This window comes from Onychostoma macrolepis, chromosome 08, assembly GCF_012432095.1.
Source record: "Onychostoma macrolepis isolate SWU-2019 chromosome 08, ASM1243209v1, whole genome shotgun sequence".
In the NCBI taxonomy this organism is placed as follows: domain Eukaryota; kingdom Metazoa; phylum Chordata; class Actinopteri; order Cypriniformes; family Cyprinidae; genus Onychostoma; species Onychostoma macrolepis.
The window spans coordinates 8,497,675-8,511,846 of NC_081162.1; the positions used below are offsets into that span (position 1 = coordinate 8,497,675).

The following is a 14,172-nucleotide window of genomic DNA, read 5'->3' on the forward strand; positions in this document are numbered from 1 at the left end:
ACGTCTGCTGGTGTTGGTCCATTGTGTTTTATCAAGTCCAAGGTCAATGTAGCCGTCTACTAAGAGATTTTTGAGCACTTTATGCTTCCATCTGCTGACAAGCTTTATGGAGATGCTGACTTCCTTTTCCAGCAGGATCTTAGCACCTGCCCACAGTGCCAAAACCAGTTCCAAGTGGTTTGCTGACCATGATATTACTGTGCTTGATTGGCCAGACAACATGTCTGACCTGAACCCCACATGGAATCTATGAGATATTTTCAAGAGAGAGATGAGAAACATATGATCCAACAATCCAGACAAGCTGAAGGCTCAATAGTGCCTCAGCAGTGCCACAGGCTGATCGCTTCCATGCCACACCTCACTGATGCTGGAGTTTGTGCTAAAGGAGCCCCGACCAGAAATCAACAGAAATCAAAGTGCAGAAATCAACATATTTTAAAGAATTTGAACTTTTCTGGTTTGCAAATCCTTTTTTTGATTGATATTAGGAAATATTATATTAATTGTTAAACAATTATTTCTGAATAATTGAAAGTTATTTCATTAGGGAAATAATTCTAAATATTACACTTGTACTGAATGATTTTTATAATTAGTGTATTGAGCCATATTTAGTTCAATAATATTTTTAATGTTTGCTTTAAAGTTTCAGGGAAAACAATATCCACCTTCAAATGATTTTACATTTATTTTTAAACAAAAAAAATACTTTTAGTTATTGCAGTATTTAAGTTATAGGTTCAACACAAGTATTTAAAATCCAACAAATGGAGGCAGATAAAAGTGCAATCTGGCGGAAAGGAATAAAGAAAATAATCTGTAATACCATGGTGTAACTGTCACGGTGCACACGGCAGGAAAGAACAAGGAACACGGAGACAAGGAGTAACTTCAGAATAATAGTCTTTAATGTAGACAAGGCAGGGCAGGTAACACCATGGAGTAACGAGTAGACCAGACAAACACTAATTGAACAGACAGGACTATAAATACACAGGATAATCATAGATAATGAGAGAAACACAGCTGGACAAGAATTAACTGATAATCACACTTAACAAGGACAGGAACAGGAAAAACCATATACAGCAAACACATGACAGAGGACTGACAGTAGCCACTGCCTGTATGGCCCTATATGTATATATTCCCTATTACTTAAAACAGTGTTTTCAGACATAATTTTTAGTTGGATATACTGTGGCTGATTTAGATTTTGCATGTCCCTTTTATTCTTTTTTTTTTTTGACAATTTTTATGACCATTTAGTCTTTTCTACGGAGCCCCGCACATGACATGCAAGAAAAAAAATAAATTGTGCGCACGATTTACTAAAACGTGCAAACAATTACTATTTCGTTCCCTCGATTTATCAATCGTGTGCACCATTTAGCAAATCGAGGGAATTAATTAGTAAATCGTGTGCACAATTTATAAATCAAGGGAATGAAATAGTAAATTGTGCACATGATTTAGGCTACTATTTTTTTCCCTGCATGTCATGTTCGAGACTCCGTACTTTTCTAATAATGCCCAAGTTTTTTGTTTTCACATGCCAAGTGCCACAAAAGTGCCTTTTTTCGTACCATTCCGAAAAAGTAAATAATAATGCTAATAATAATCAGTCCTATTTCATTTTTGTCACATGAATCTCTGGGTTCCTCCAGATGCTGGCTTTTACGAGTCAGATCTTCCAGGAACCACTTCAATGTTAACAGATCTTACAATAACTCATTTTTAAAATTTGAGTTCCTCCAGGAACCTCCAGAGCACTTTAAGGTCTCAGTGCAATGAAAGGGTGACTCCAGAACCTCAGAACTGGAAACAAAGTGCTTCAAGGATCCCATAAGTTCCTGCAAGGACTACAAAGACTGAAATGGTTCCTCCAGGAACCCTATTATGAGAAAAAGAGCTTTGAGGCACTTAAAATACATTTTGAAGTTCCTTGACTCAAAAGGATATTTGAGGCACCTTTAGTTTTTAAGAATTTTTTTTCTTTTTTCTTTTTTATAAAATGTTTGATTGGAGCAAATGAGAAAAACCTGCAATGTAATGCCAACGACTTGCAAGATGACCTGATGACAGGAGGGAGAAAAAAAAAAAACATTTCAATGCAGAGTATATAAGAAGCATTCATGTAAAATACTTTGTGGAGCATGCAAGATAATTTAATAATTATTATAATATGACCACGTGGTGAACCTATGAACCTAACTCATATTTAAACACTGTCTCCATGCTGTGTACACATACTGTCAGTCCTCTGTTGTGTGTCATGTGTTCCCGCCTCTTGATTCCTTATTTGGTCATGTTCCTGTCCTTGTTAAGTGTGATTATTAGTTAAGTCTTGTCCAGCTGTGTTTTAGTCATTACCAGTAATTGTCATGTGTATTTAGTTCCTTAGTATTTAGTATTTAGCCACCATCCGCGGCTCTCTCTAACCCGCTGTTTGCGGGGACTTCATTGCCGCCGGCTGTGGCTCATCCTAGCCCGCCGGCCACCGCTGACTCAAGCCCAGTGCAGGGTCCCGTGGATCCAGTCCACACGTCACGGCCAGGAGTGCTGTTTTTATTAATGTCGTGCCCACAGGAACATTTTAATCCAACCCAGTCTTGTCCATGGAGACTCGTTGAGGGCCCTCCTGTCGTGGAAGTGGAGGCGGTTGCTGAGGGTCCCTGACTCTTTGTCATGCCCAGAAGAAGCCTCAGCTTCCGAGCTAGCCCAGGAGGGCTTCCTGTTCCTGTGGGCTGTCCTGTCTGTGTGTTTCCCCTGTCCTGTTCCTGTCTGTTTAGCCCTGGAGGGCTATCCTGTCCTGTGTGTTTAGCCCCAGTGGGCCGTCCTGTCCGTTAAGCCCCGGAGGGCTCCTGATACCCCCTAGATTTCCCAAGGAATTTTTTTTGGGGGTAGTAGAGCTCTGGGTGGAGTGGGCGGGCGGGCCGGCCGAGGAATGTGACCATGGCCACAAGAACCACCTGCCATGGCCTCAGGAGCTCCCTGCACAGCCATGGCCGCCTGAGTTCCCAGCCCTGCCATGGCCTCTGTCTGTCTGTTCCGCTCTGAAGGTCCCCGTCCTGTGTTCCTGTCCACGTCTTTCCTGAGGGGCCTCCTGTTACGGTGCGGATCGCGCCTTCTGGGAGGGGGGAGTTATGTCAGTCCTCTGTTGTGTCATGTGTTCCTGTCTGTGTGTCAGCCTTGCCTTGTCTTGCCCTGATGTTGTCATTTTAAAGACTTATTTTGACGTTTACCCCTCGTCTGCGTGTTCCTTGTTCCTCCCTGCTGTGTGCACTGTGACACATACCTATCATTACAAGTACAATTGTGGCTGTATTTGTGTCCCCTTCAAAAATTGCTCTTGAGAAATTGTTTATTGTTAGATGGAATTAACGCCCATGCATGTTGGTTGTGTGTGTTTTTTTTTGTTTTTTAAGTAGGCTACAGGTTTTTTTGTTTTTGGAACTGTATGGTCATAGATTTGAGCTTATGTACCTCTGACTTTGAGTGGGGAAAAAAAACATTATTTGTGGATCATTTTGGCAATGTTTACTCAAAAACAGAAGTACATATTGTAAGCTCACGTCAATGAGGCCTACATTCAGTCAGTTCTAAAAAGAAACTGCTAGTTAAAAGAGAACAAACTGATAAAAATATTGAATCCAATATTTGGTCGTTTAGCACAAGGAAATTTATTTGGCAGTGTTTCGCTGATCATGTCTTGACTTTTTTTTTTTTTTTTTTTCATTCTTTTTGGAATAAATGGTCATTGAGCTTATGCATCTCAGTTTTTGAGTGAAAAACAAAATGCATTATTTGTGAACAATTTTAGCAGTGGTCACTCAAAAACTAAGGTACATAAACTCAGATTAATGAGGCCTACATTTAGTTCCAAAAAGGAATACACAACCTGTGCTAATGGAAAGAAAACAAATTGATGAAAGTATTGAATCCAATATAGAATAACAAGAAATTTATAAACCATTTTTAATTGGGGGGGATCTTCTTTCTGTGTGTGTGTATTGATATAACCTGTGTGAGCAAAGTCAACATTCGAAAACATTAACCAACATTTTCAAGAAAAAGAAAATTCTCTTTGGGTCCAACTGACTAGAACACAACATGAGGGTTAATAAAGGGTTATCATAATTCATGATTTGATATATGTGTGTGTATATATATTTATTTATTTATTTATTTATATATATATATATATATTAGCTTTAAACCACACAGAGCTGAAGCGTCAAATATGCTTTGAAAGCAAGACACATTTCATAGAACATTTCATGTGTATATATGGTAAATGTGTTATTTACACAGGAATTACAATGGCAGAAAACAGTCTCTTTTTTTTTTTTTTACAGTTCATGCTACGTAGGTATATAACCTTTATGTGAGAACATCTACATTAATTGGTTTCATGCAAGTTGAAAATGTCAATTAATCAGACTGTATCAACCTGACAGCAAGTTACATAATCTGAAGTCATGTTCGTGGGTTAAATCAAGTAAACATGGCCTCTGAAATAACACTTGCAGATTACCACTTTTTTTCCCACTAATGTACGCTTTAGTGTGCCACCCTACAATTTTTACTGTGCTTCTCTGGCCACACTATTAAACATTTCCTGGAGGTGCCACTGCTACAATTTTACATTTTGATGATTGTAGATTTTGTATGAAGTAACACTGCTTGAACATTTCACTTTATAATCTACTCCATGTCTGTGCTGAAATACAAAACAGAACTTAAAAAGGGGGGGTTACAGCTTGAACATTACAGATATTTGAATGTGTGAGTGAAACTGAGCTTCTCAGCATCGTAAAGAGCCAGAAAATAGCAATTTTGTTAATCAGAAGGGTCAATGGCTCTCTTGTTAAAGCCACACATCAGTGAATGCTTTATGTACTTTTTAAACTTTTGATCCCTCATGCCATATATAAGTGGGCTCAGCAGACGTGGTAAAATGCTGGTGAGAATGAAGGTGCAAAAGTAGATTTCAGACTTGTAGTAAGGAAAGAGAGAAGTTAAGGCCCCATCCAGGACAGCTGTGAACAGGGACAGTGTACAGAGCAGTAACTGGACCCCATGCAGTAAAATGGTTCTCCTGGCCTTCAGTGCTTGAGCTGGTTCTGAAGCAGCTGCTTTAGCAGAGAACAGCACTTTGAAGTAAGTGTAGAAGAGCAGCACCCACACTAAGCACATGTAGCCAATGTTAAATACAGCATGACTTATTATATTGTATTTAAAATCAAATACATTTTGGTGGTAGCACGTCCGGCTAGAGGTAAAAAAGGAAAGCGGACGAAGAGCCAAGACCACAAGCAGGTCCACCACGGCAGGCACAGCTCCCACCAGCCAGATGATGCCAATCAGGATTTTGGTGTTTCGGATGGTGCATATTTGTGCATGATGTAGAGGGTAGCAGACGGCCACGAAGCGCTCAATAGCCATGCCGGCCAGGTTTAGTGGTGTATTCTTGTAGGCATTGCTTCCAATGAAGATGAAAATGCAGCAGATAGCAACATTCATGTTTGGCAGTAAATAAACAAACACAAACAAAATCACACTGACAGACAATGTAATAATGTCATTGATGATCAGCTGCATGTAGAGGATATAGCGGGGCTCCTGAGCGAAGACAGGATTCTTGAAGAAAGTATAAACCAGCAAGCTGTTGATACAACTGATAATGATACCAAATAAGACCACAATGAAGTTTTTGATTAAGGTTTCCTCAAAAAATTCTTGTCGGTCGATAAACTCTGAAATGTTCATTTCACAATGTTTTTTAACCAAAAATTCCTGTTAATGAAATATCATTTACCTTATAATTAGAATAACAATTCAAATCTAAATGAAGGCCTTGAATGCTGCAGTATATCCAAAAAGACTTTTCAGAGCTCCTTACAGTTAAAATCTGTGCATCAAATATATCGAACTCTGATCCGCCTTTTGTATCTTGATCTGTTCTTTATTTTATTGCTACTGTCATGGTGACATTATTCAGGGGTTGCCATATTCTCATGAGCCGCCTTACTGTAATGTCACTACTGAGTCCCCAAAGTCAGAAAAACAAGGAGGCTGAAGAAAACAACCCTCAAGCTAAAAATAAATTGACCTTTTTCATCCAGAAACTGCCTTCACAGTGTGGCCACATGAGGTTTGACATTGTCATTCACCAGGAGAAACCTTCCACTAAACCTGCCTCACTGCATGCCTCAGTACACTCCCCCATCCTGTCTTCGACTTCACCTTTCTCTAAGAATCTGATAGTCAAGTCCTCCCTTAAGTTCAATTTAAACAATTCTTCGATTTACTGTCATATTCAATTCATGCTCCAATTGCCACAAATCATGTCTTTTTTCCCTCCCTGGTGGATAATGCCTTTCTGTCTTGGTCTAGTTGTAGCATCAATATATTTCAAGATTTATATTGGGTACACTTTTGCATCTTTTCAGCAGCTTACAGAGAAATCTTCTCTTCCAAAGTAGCATTTTTTCATAGATTTGCTCGGTCTACACTTCCAGATTTCCCTCTCCTGTCTAAGGATATTCCTTTGAATAAATTTTTCTCCTATTGGCACAATGAAAGGTCAGAGGAAGATATCAGAGGAAATCTTGGAGGAGATCCTCAGCAAAGTACATAGGTCATCTATCTTTGCCAGGCATGCTCTTATTCAATGCAAAGTTGTGCACAGTGTCTACTATACAAAAGCTAGACTGGCAAAAGTGTATCCTGCATGTGATAGATGTTGTCAAACTACTACAAACCTGATTCATACTGTATGTTTTGGCTCTGTCCTTCACTACATAATTATTGGAGTAATATTTTTAAAACTTTAATATGCTAATAATCAGTGGAATGAATTGAACCAAATGTTCTAACTGCGTTGTTTGGAATTTGCCCCACAGTCCCATCTCTTTCAACTTTTAAAAAGGATGCAGTTGACTTTGTCATTCTGTTATCTAGAAGACTAATATTGATTAATTGGAGATCCAAAATCCAAAGTGTGATCCTTCACACACTCGTTAGTTATTATCAGATGTTCTTTATTTTCTTAAAGGGGACCTACTATGCAAAAATCACTTATAAGGTGTTGAACAGAGCTGTGTGGCTGCAGTGTGTGAAAACAACCAGTCTATAATGGAACAAATCCACCTACTAATTTTTTTTTTAAATCCCAGTTTCAGATTTCTCCTTACGTACACGTCACTGAAGGGAAAAATTCCTGCCCATTTGTGATGCTCTCTGCCCTATTAGCATAGACACAGGCCTGAGTGAGAGGTAGCAGTCCATCATTACTGTTTTCTTGCTGTAACATTAGCTGCTGGAGATATACAATGTCAGCGCTAAAGAGGCATTACAAGTGTTGTGTTTTGGGATGCACCAACGAACATAGGAGTCTCCATAGACTCCTTCCATCTGAGCCGCTGAGAATACTGTGGTGATAATTCTGGTAGCCTTAACGTGCTACCAGAATTATCGTAAATAGGAATGTGGTAGTTAAAAATTGCATAAAAGCAATGTGAAGTCAACCGCTTGAATTTGTCAAGCTCATAATCACAAGTGGGACTTTTTGTGATAGCACGCTAAGGCACAATGAGACCAGCTGTCATTATTTTTATTGTGCCATGCTCCCTGTCTGTGTAATTCATAAACGATCATTTATTATGCACAGTACAATCAGATGACTGACTTTTAAACAGAGTATGTTTTCTGTAAATATAACAAGCTTGTACTAATAGTGGAATGTTTATTTGCAAAGTCTAGCAAAGTATAGAGTGGGGGAACTATGACGTCACTTTGTATGCGGATCGGCTGTTAGCATGAAACTGGTTCCTTGACAAAAAGTCAATAGGATTTTTCCAAAGGCTTTTGGATTATCGCAAAAAATAAGCTCTGTGTTCAATCATAGTTCATGAAACTTACACGTTTTGTCCATCAAGATAACCTTCACAAAATAATATAACTTTGACAAATTTTGAAGCCTAAATAAAAGTGCCAGAACTGAACTTAGGCTATAAACGAACTACAGCACCACGGTCACTCGCCTTCAACGTCACGACCACTGCGCTCCCGTTTCAAACTTATTTTTAACATGTTCGGTGAAACGTATTTACTCTGTATATGAATTTTAATCCACGCTGCATGAACCTTTTCATATAAACTGGAATAAATACAAAACTAGAACCAAACTAAAACTGAAATGAGACATTAGTAATAAATAGTATAGTGAATAAATTAAATAATCTTAACTAAAGGACATTTGAAAGCACATATTTCTGTACATTTTTCCCCCCAAGTTCAGAGGTGTCCACTTCACTTCAGTGAAAGCTATCGATGCCCATGTCTTGCGTGCGGAGATCGTAGTCCTACTGGTGAAGGACGCGATAGAGCCGGTCCGTCCAGCCGATATGAGGTCAGGGTTTTACAGCCCTTACTTCATTGTACCCAAGAAGAGCGGTGGGTTACAACCGATCTTGGACCTGCAAGTTTTGAATCGGAGTCTTCACAAGCTACCGTTCAAAATGCTCACGCAGAAAGGCATTTTCGAGTGCATCTGTCCCCGAGATTGGTTTGCACCGATCGACCTGAAGGACGCGTACTTTCATGTCTCGATTCTTCCTCGACACAGGCCATTTCTGTGCTTTGCGTTCGAGGGTCGAGCATATCAGTACAAGGTCCTGCCCTTCGGGCTGGCCCTGTCTCCCCGCGTCTTCACGAAAGTCGTGGAGGGAGCCCTTGTTCCCATGAGAGAACAGGGTGTTCACATCCTCAACTATCTCGACGACTGGCTCATTCTTGCTCAGTCTCAGGAGCAGTTGTGCGAACACAGGGATTTGGTGCTCGGTTACCTCAGCCAGTTGGACCTTCAGGTCATCTGGGAAAAGAGCAAACTCACCCCAGTGCAGAGGATCTCTTTTCTCGGTATGGAGTTGGATTCGGTCAAACAGTCAGCACGCCTCACAGAGAAACGTGCTCAGTCGGTGTTGAACTGCCTGAATACATTCAGAGGCAGGACAGCGGTCCCACTGAAACTTTTTCAGAGGCTCCTGGGGCATATGGCAGCCACAGCGGCAGTAACCCTGCTCGGTTTGCTTCATATGAGACCGCTTCAGCACTGTCTTCACAGCCGAGTCCCGAGATGGGCGTGGCAACGTGGCACGTACCGAGTGGCAATCACTCCGGAATGCCGCCAAGCCTTCAGCCCGTGGTCAGACCCCTTGTTTTTTCGGGCAGGAATGCCCCTAGAGCAGGTGTCCCGGCATGCCGTGGTCTTCACGGATGCCTCTGCCACCGGCTGGGGTGCCACGTACAGCAGGCATGCAGTATCAGGGGTGTGGACGGGCTTCCAACTGCATTGGCATGTCAACTGCCTCGAGTTGCTAGCAGTACAGCTTGCCCTGAGCCGCCTGAAGGGGCCGTTACGGGGCAAGCATGTGCTGGTCCGGACGGACAACACTGCGACCGTTGCGTACATCAACCATCAAGGGGGTCTGCGCTCCCGTCGCATGTCGCAACTCGCAACTCGCCCACCATCACCTCCTTTGGAGTCAGAAGCATCTGAGGTCACTTCGCACCATTCATGTCCCTGGTGTGCTCAACCATGCGGCCGACGAGCTCTCACGAGCTGCGCTGCTGGGAGAGTGACGACTCCACCCCCAGGTGGTCCAGCTGATTTGGGGAGAGTTCGGCGAAGCTCAGGTAGACCTGTTTGCCTCGCCAGAAACCTCTCACTGCTAGTAGTTCTATTCCCTGTCCGGGGGGACTGCGTTTCCCCCAGTGAGCCTACTTGCTCGGACGAGGAGCAGGTCCTGCTAGTTGCGCCCTATTGGCCCAACCGGACCTGGTTCCCGGAACTCTCACTCCTTGCCACAGCCCCTCCCTGGCAAATTCCTCTGAGGAAGGATCTTCTTTCTCAGAGATGGGGCACTCTTTGGCACCCGCGTCCAGACCTCTGGAAACTCCATGTCTGGTCCCTGGACTTAACTTAACACCATCGCTTCGGCACGTGCACCGTCTACGAGACATGCTTACGCCTTGAAGTGGAACCTGTTCGTCGAGTGGTGTGCTTCTCGCCGAGAAGACCCCGAAGATGTTCGATCAGTGTCGTGCTTTCCTTCTTGCAGCAAGGGTTGGAGTGTAGGCTGTCTCCCTCCACCCTCAAAGTTCATGCTGCCGCTATTCCTGCATGCCACGTCCTCATCGATGGTAAGTCTATAGTTAAGCACGACCTGGTCGTCAGGTTCCTTAGGGGGGTGAGACGGTTAAATCCTCCTTGATCCGCCTCCATACCCTCTTGGGACCTTGCCCTGGTGCTTCGAGCACTCCAGATTGAACCCTTTGAACCTTTGCAGTAAGCAGACTTAAAGATTCTGTCTATGAAGACTTTGTTGCTGGTTGCATTGGCCTCCATCAAGAGGGTAGGGGACCTGCAGGCATTTTCGGTCGAGGGATCGTGCCTAGAGTTCGGGCCGGGTGACGGCCACGTGGTACTGAGACCCCAGCCTGGCTATGTGCCCAAGGTTCCTACCACTCCCTTCAGGGACCAGGTAGTGAGCCTGCAAGCGCTGCCCCCGGAGGAGGCAGACCCAGCCCTGGCTTTGCTCTGTCCAGTTCGTGCCTTGCGACTGTACATAGACAGAACTCGAAGCCTCAGGACCTCAGACCAGCTCTTTGTCTGTTACGGAGGCCAGCAGAAGGGAAAGGCTGTCTCCAAGCAGAGGATGGCCCACTGGATAGTGGACGCCATCGCCTTGGCTTACCAAGCACAGGGCGTGCCCTGCCCTCTCAGGTTGCATGCCCACTCTACGAGAGGCGTGGCATCCTCCTGGGCGCTGGCTCGTGGTGCCTTGCTGACAGATATTTGTAGAGCTGCAGGCTGGGCGACACCTAACACGTTCGCTAGGTTCTATAGCATTCGTGTCGAGCCGGTCTCCTCCCGTGTTCTCACCTCAGGTCAGAGGCATGGAGAGGTCCCGGCTTAGTGTCGGCTTGCTGCGTTACATATGCTTATTGCTCCAGAGAGTCCCTACAAGGCAGACCCTGTTGAGTCCTCCGATCACCCTTTGGCTGCCAGGCGTGGCGGAGCGTCTGGTGCCAGGCTTTACTCCGTAGTATCCTTGAGAACCGGATTTAGGCTTGGTTCCATATGTGTGAGCCTACGGGGATCCCATATGGGGTTTTCCACGGGTTGCTCCTAAACAAACCCGTGTCTTTCCCTCTGGGAGAACCCACCTCTCGTCAGGTTGGAGTCACCCCAGTACTTCCATATGTAGTACAGCCCTACGGGGTTAGTCCATATGTACTTCTCCACATAACTCCTTCGGGGAAGGATGTGGCTTCCGCAGCATTCCTTTCCAGTGAAAGGGTTCGTTTTCCCAGTGTTATCCAAAAGTCTCACTGAATGGGTTTTGGGGAACAGCAGTGGTCGACATTCTCTGTGTTTGCCCTGTCCCACCGTCCTTAAGCAAGGGGGTACAGGAGGCTTGCTACAGAGTGCTGGAAGGAGGCAGCTCCTGTGGTGCTTTGGTAGGGATTCCTATTCGTCGGTCAGTCCGATGTACGTCGAACATGACCGACTGAATGGGAACGTCTCATAGACCAATGTGGTACCTCTTTATTAACTGCTATGAATTGATAACAGTCAGATAAGTATGATTTGAACTAGGGGTGTGCCTGAAGGCACGGATAATGGCTTCAAAAACGAATAATGGATAACGAATAATTCTGCACGAATATTCAGCTGAGGCTGCAGCACAGTCTGGTGTTTGCTAGATAACAGGTGAGCCAGGGGATCAGCACGATGTTTTACACAAACCTCTAAAGTCAAGCAATAATGAGTGTGTGAAGTGAATGAATTTAAACTTTCTGAATGAAAAGAGCGCAAATCAAACACCGCTTGCTGTTGCCTTTCCATGCATCTCTCAGAAATCAGAGCTTGGCAAGAGTAATATCAATGAAAACAATACATCATACACTTTCTATTATTTGTGTATATTTAAAAAGCAATGATTTAAACATTATAGGCTACGATATGATACACGAATTAAAAGGACTAAGCACAGAACGATCACCAATCAAATAGCCGCGTTGCGCGTCTCTCAAAAACCAAACCAGCTTTCTGTCAAGAGTAGGCTAATAATCAGCTTAGATACAGATACATTTTCTACTAGGCCTACATGTTTGCTTCTTTATCTTTTGCTGGTTTGCGTGGCACACACTCATTTGTTTAGTGCAGTTAAAAAAAAAACAATAGAACCCTGCCCAAAACACAATAGAAAATGTAATGGATTTAATGAATGAATGAATGAATGAAGCATTTATATAGCGCTTTTATTGTGTATTGCTATACACCCAAAGCGCTTTACAATCATGTGGGGAGTCTCTCCTCAACCACCACCAGTGTGCAGCATCCACTTGGATGATGCGACGGCAGCCACAGGACAACGGCGCCAGTGCGCTTACCACACACCAGCTACAGGTGGAGAGGAGAGAGAGATAGAGCCAATCAAGTGGATGGGGATTATTAGGAGGCCATGATTGATGAGGGCCAGTGGCAGGACTTTGGCCAGGACACCGGGGTTACACCCCTACTCTTTACGATGAGTATCATGGGATTTTTTAATGACCACAGAGAGTCAGGACCTCGGTTTAACGTCTCATCCGAAAGACGGTGCTCATTTGTCAGTATAGTGTCCCCGTCACTATACTGGGGCGTTAGGACCCACACAGACCACAGGGTGAGCACCCCCTGCTGGTCTCACTAACACCTCTACCAACAGCTACCTAGTTTTCCCAGGAGGTCTCCCATCCAGGTACTGACCAGGCTCAGCCCTGCTTAGCTTCCATGGGCAGCCGGTCTTGGGCTTGGTTATAATGGGAATTTTATTGGTTTTAATGGAAACTATAATGGTGTCTACTGCTATGTGATGGGTTCTATTGGTGGGATGTTAAATCCTATTGGAAAAATGCCCAAAACACACTACAAAAAGGAATTTTGTAATGGTTTTACTGGAAAAAGCTAATGATTTATAATGGTATTGTAATGGAAACCATTGGAATTTCTGTGATGGTTTCTATTGGGCTTCTATTGTTTTTTTTTGTTTTTTTAGCAGGGTAAAGAGTTCCGCGTAATGAAAAAGTTAATTAATTGTGTTCAGATGATTACTAAACGTTTGTCATGAAAGCTCTTTAAAATTACAACGCAGTAACAAGTGTGTGAAGTAAATGAGTGTAAACTCTATGAATGAAATAAGTGCAAATAAAATAGCAGTGTTGCACTTGCTTTTTTTCCATGCATTTCCTGGAAATTACTTAAATCAATTTCCATATTTCTAAACCACATAGGAACCCTTACTGTTTTAATTAGAAGATATTTAAATATTTATTTATCGGATCACGAAAGGTCCCCAAAATGGGACTCGAACTCACGTTCCCTGAAGCATAACCGCACTACATCTCGAATCACTGCCTATACAAGGGCATCGGCTCCGACTGTAAGATGATATTTAAATAAACGTTATTGTCACGGTACACACACATGAGGGAAGCGAGGAGATGAGGATGAACTCAAAATACAGTCTTTAATCTAAAACTCAACAGGGCAAGACAAGGCAAGGCTGGGACACACAGGAAAACAGAGAATGTAACGAGTAGACCAGACAAAAACTAACTGAACAGACAGTAACTAATGCTGCCTTCACATGCCATCGGAATTATCATAAATACGAGTTTCCTAATCGGAAATCAGCTGTGAACGGCCTTTCAAGTCGTATTTACTACTTTACTACTACCGTATTTACTACTATATACCCGATTTTCTGAACTGAACAGGCAGGAACTAATATACACAGGATAATTAACTAAACACAGCTGGAACATAATCTAAACAATCAAACTAAACTAGGACAGGAACAGGAAGGACCAAATAAGAGCAAAGAGGGGGAAACACACAAGACACGACTGACAGTTATAATCATTAAATAGATATATATTAGTTAAACATGGCATATTCATTCAGTGATAACTACGAAAAAAAGAAAGGCTGTAAAACCTTTTTTTTTTTTTTTAAGGCTTTATTAATTAATTGTGTAAAACCATAGACATAACGGTCTTATCAAGTATGACTGTACGAAGTTCGGGTTCAAGCTCCACCTACTTCCGGTTTTA

General features: G+C 42.9%; 1 protein-coding gene across 1 annotated transcript; it reads right to left on the reverse strand.

Annotated features, from left to right (window-relative positions):
• Positions 1 to 4,845: 4,845 nt before the first annotated feature.
• LOC131546074 (odorant receptor 131-2-like) lies at positions 4,846 to 5,775 on the reverse strand. The gene has a single exon (XM_058785397.1). The coding sequence runs from the start codon at positions 5,773 to 5,775 to the stop codon at positions 4,846 to 4,848; it is 930 nt and encodes a 309-aa protein (XP_058641380.1).
• Positions 5,776 to 14,172: the final 8,397 nt, after the last annotated feature.

What these genes read in the sequence shown, in the direction of transcription:
- LOC131546074 (XM_058785397.1), bottom strand. Translation starts at nt 5,775, where the DNA reads ATGAACATTTCAGAGTTTATCGACCGACAAGAATTTTTTGAGGAAACC.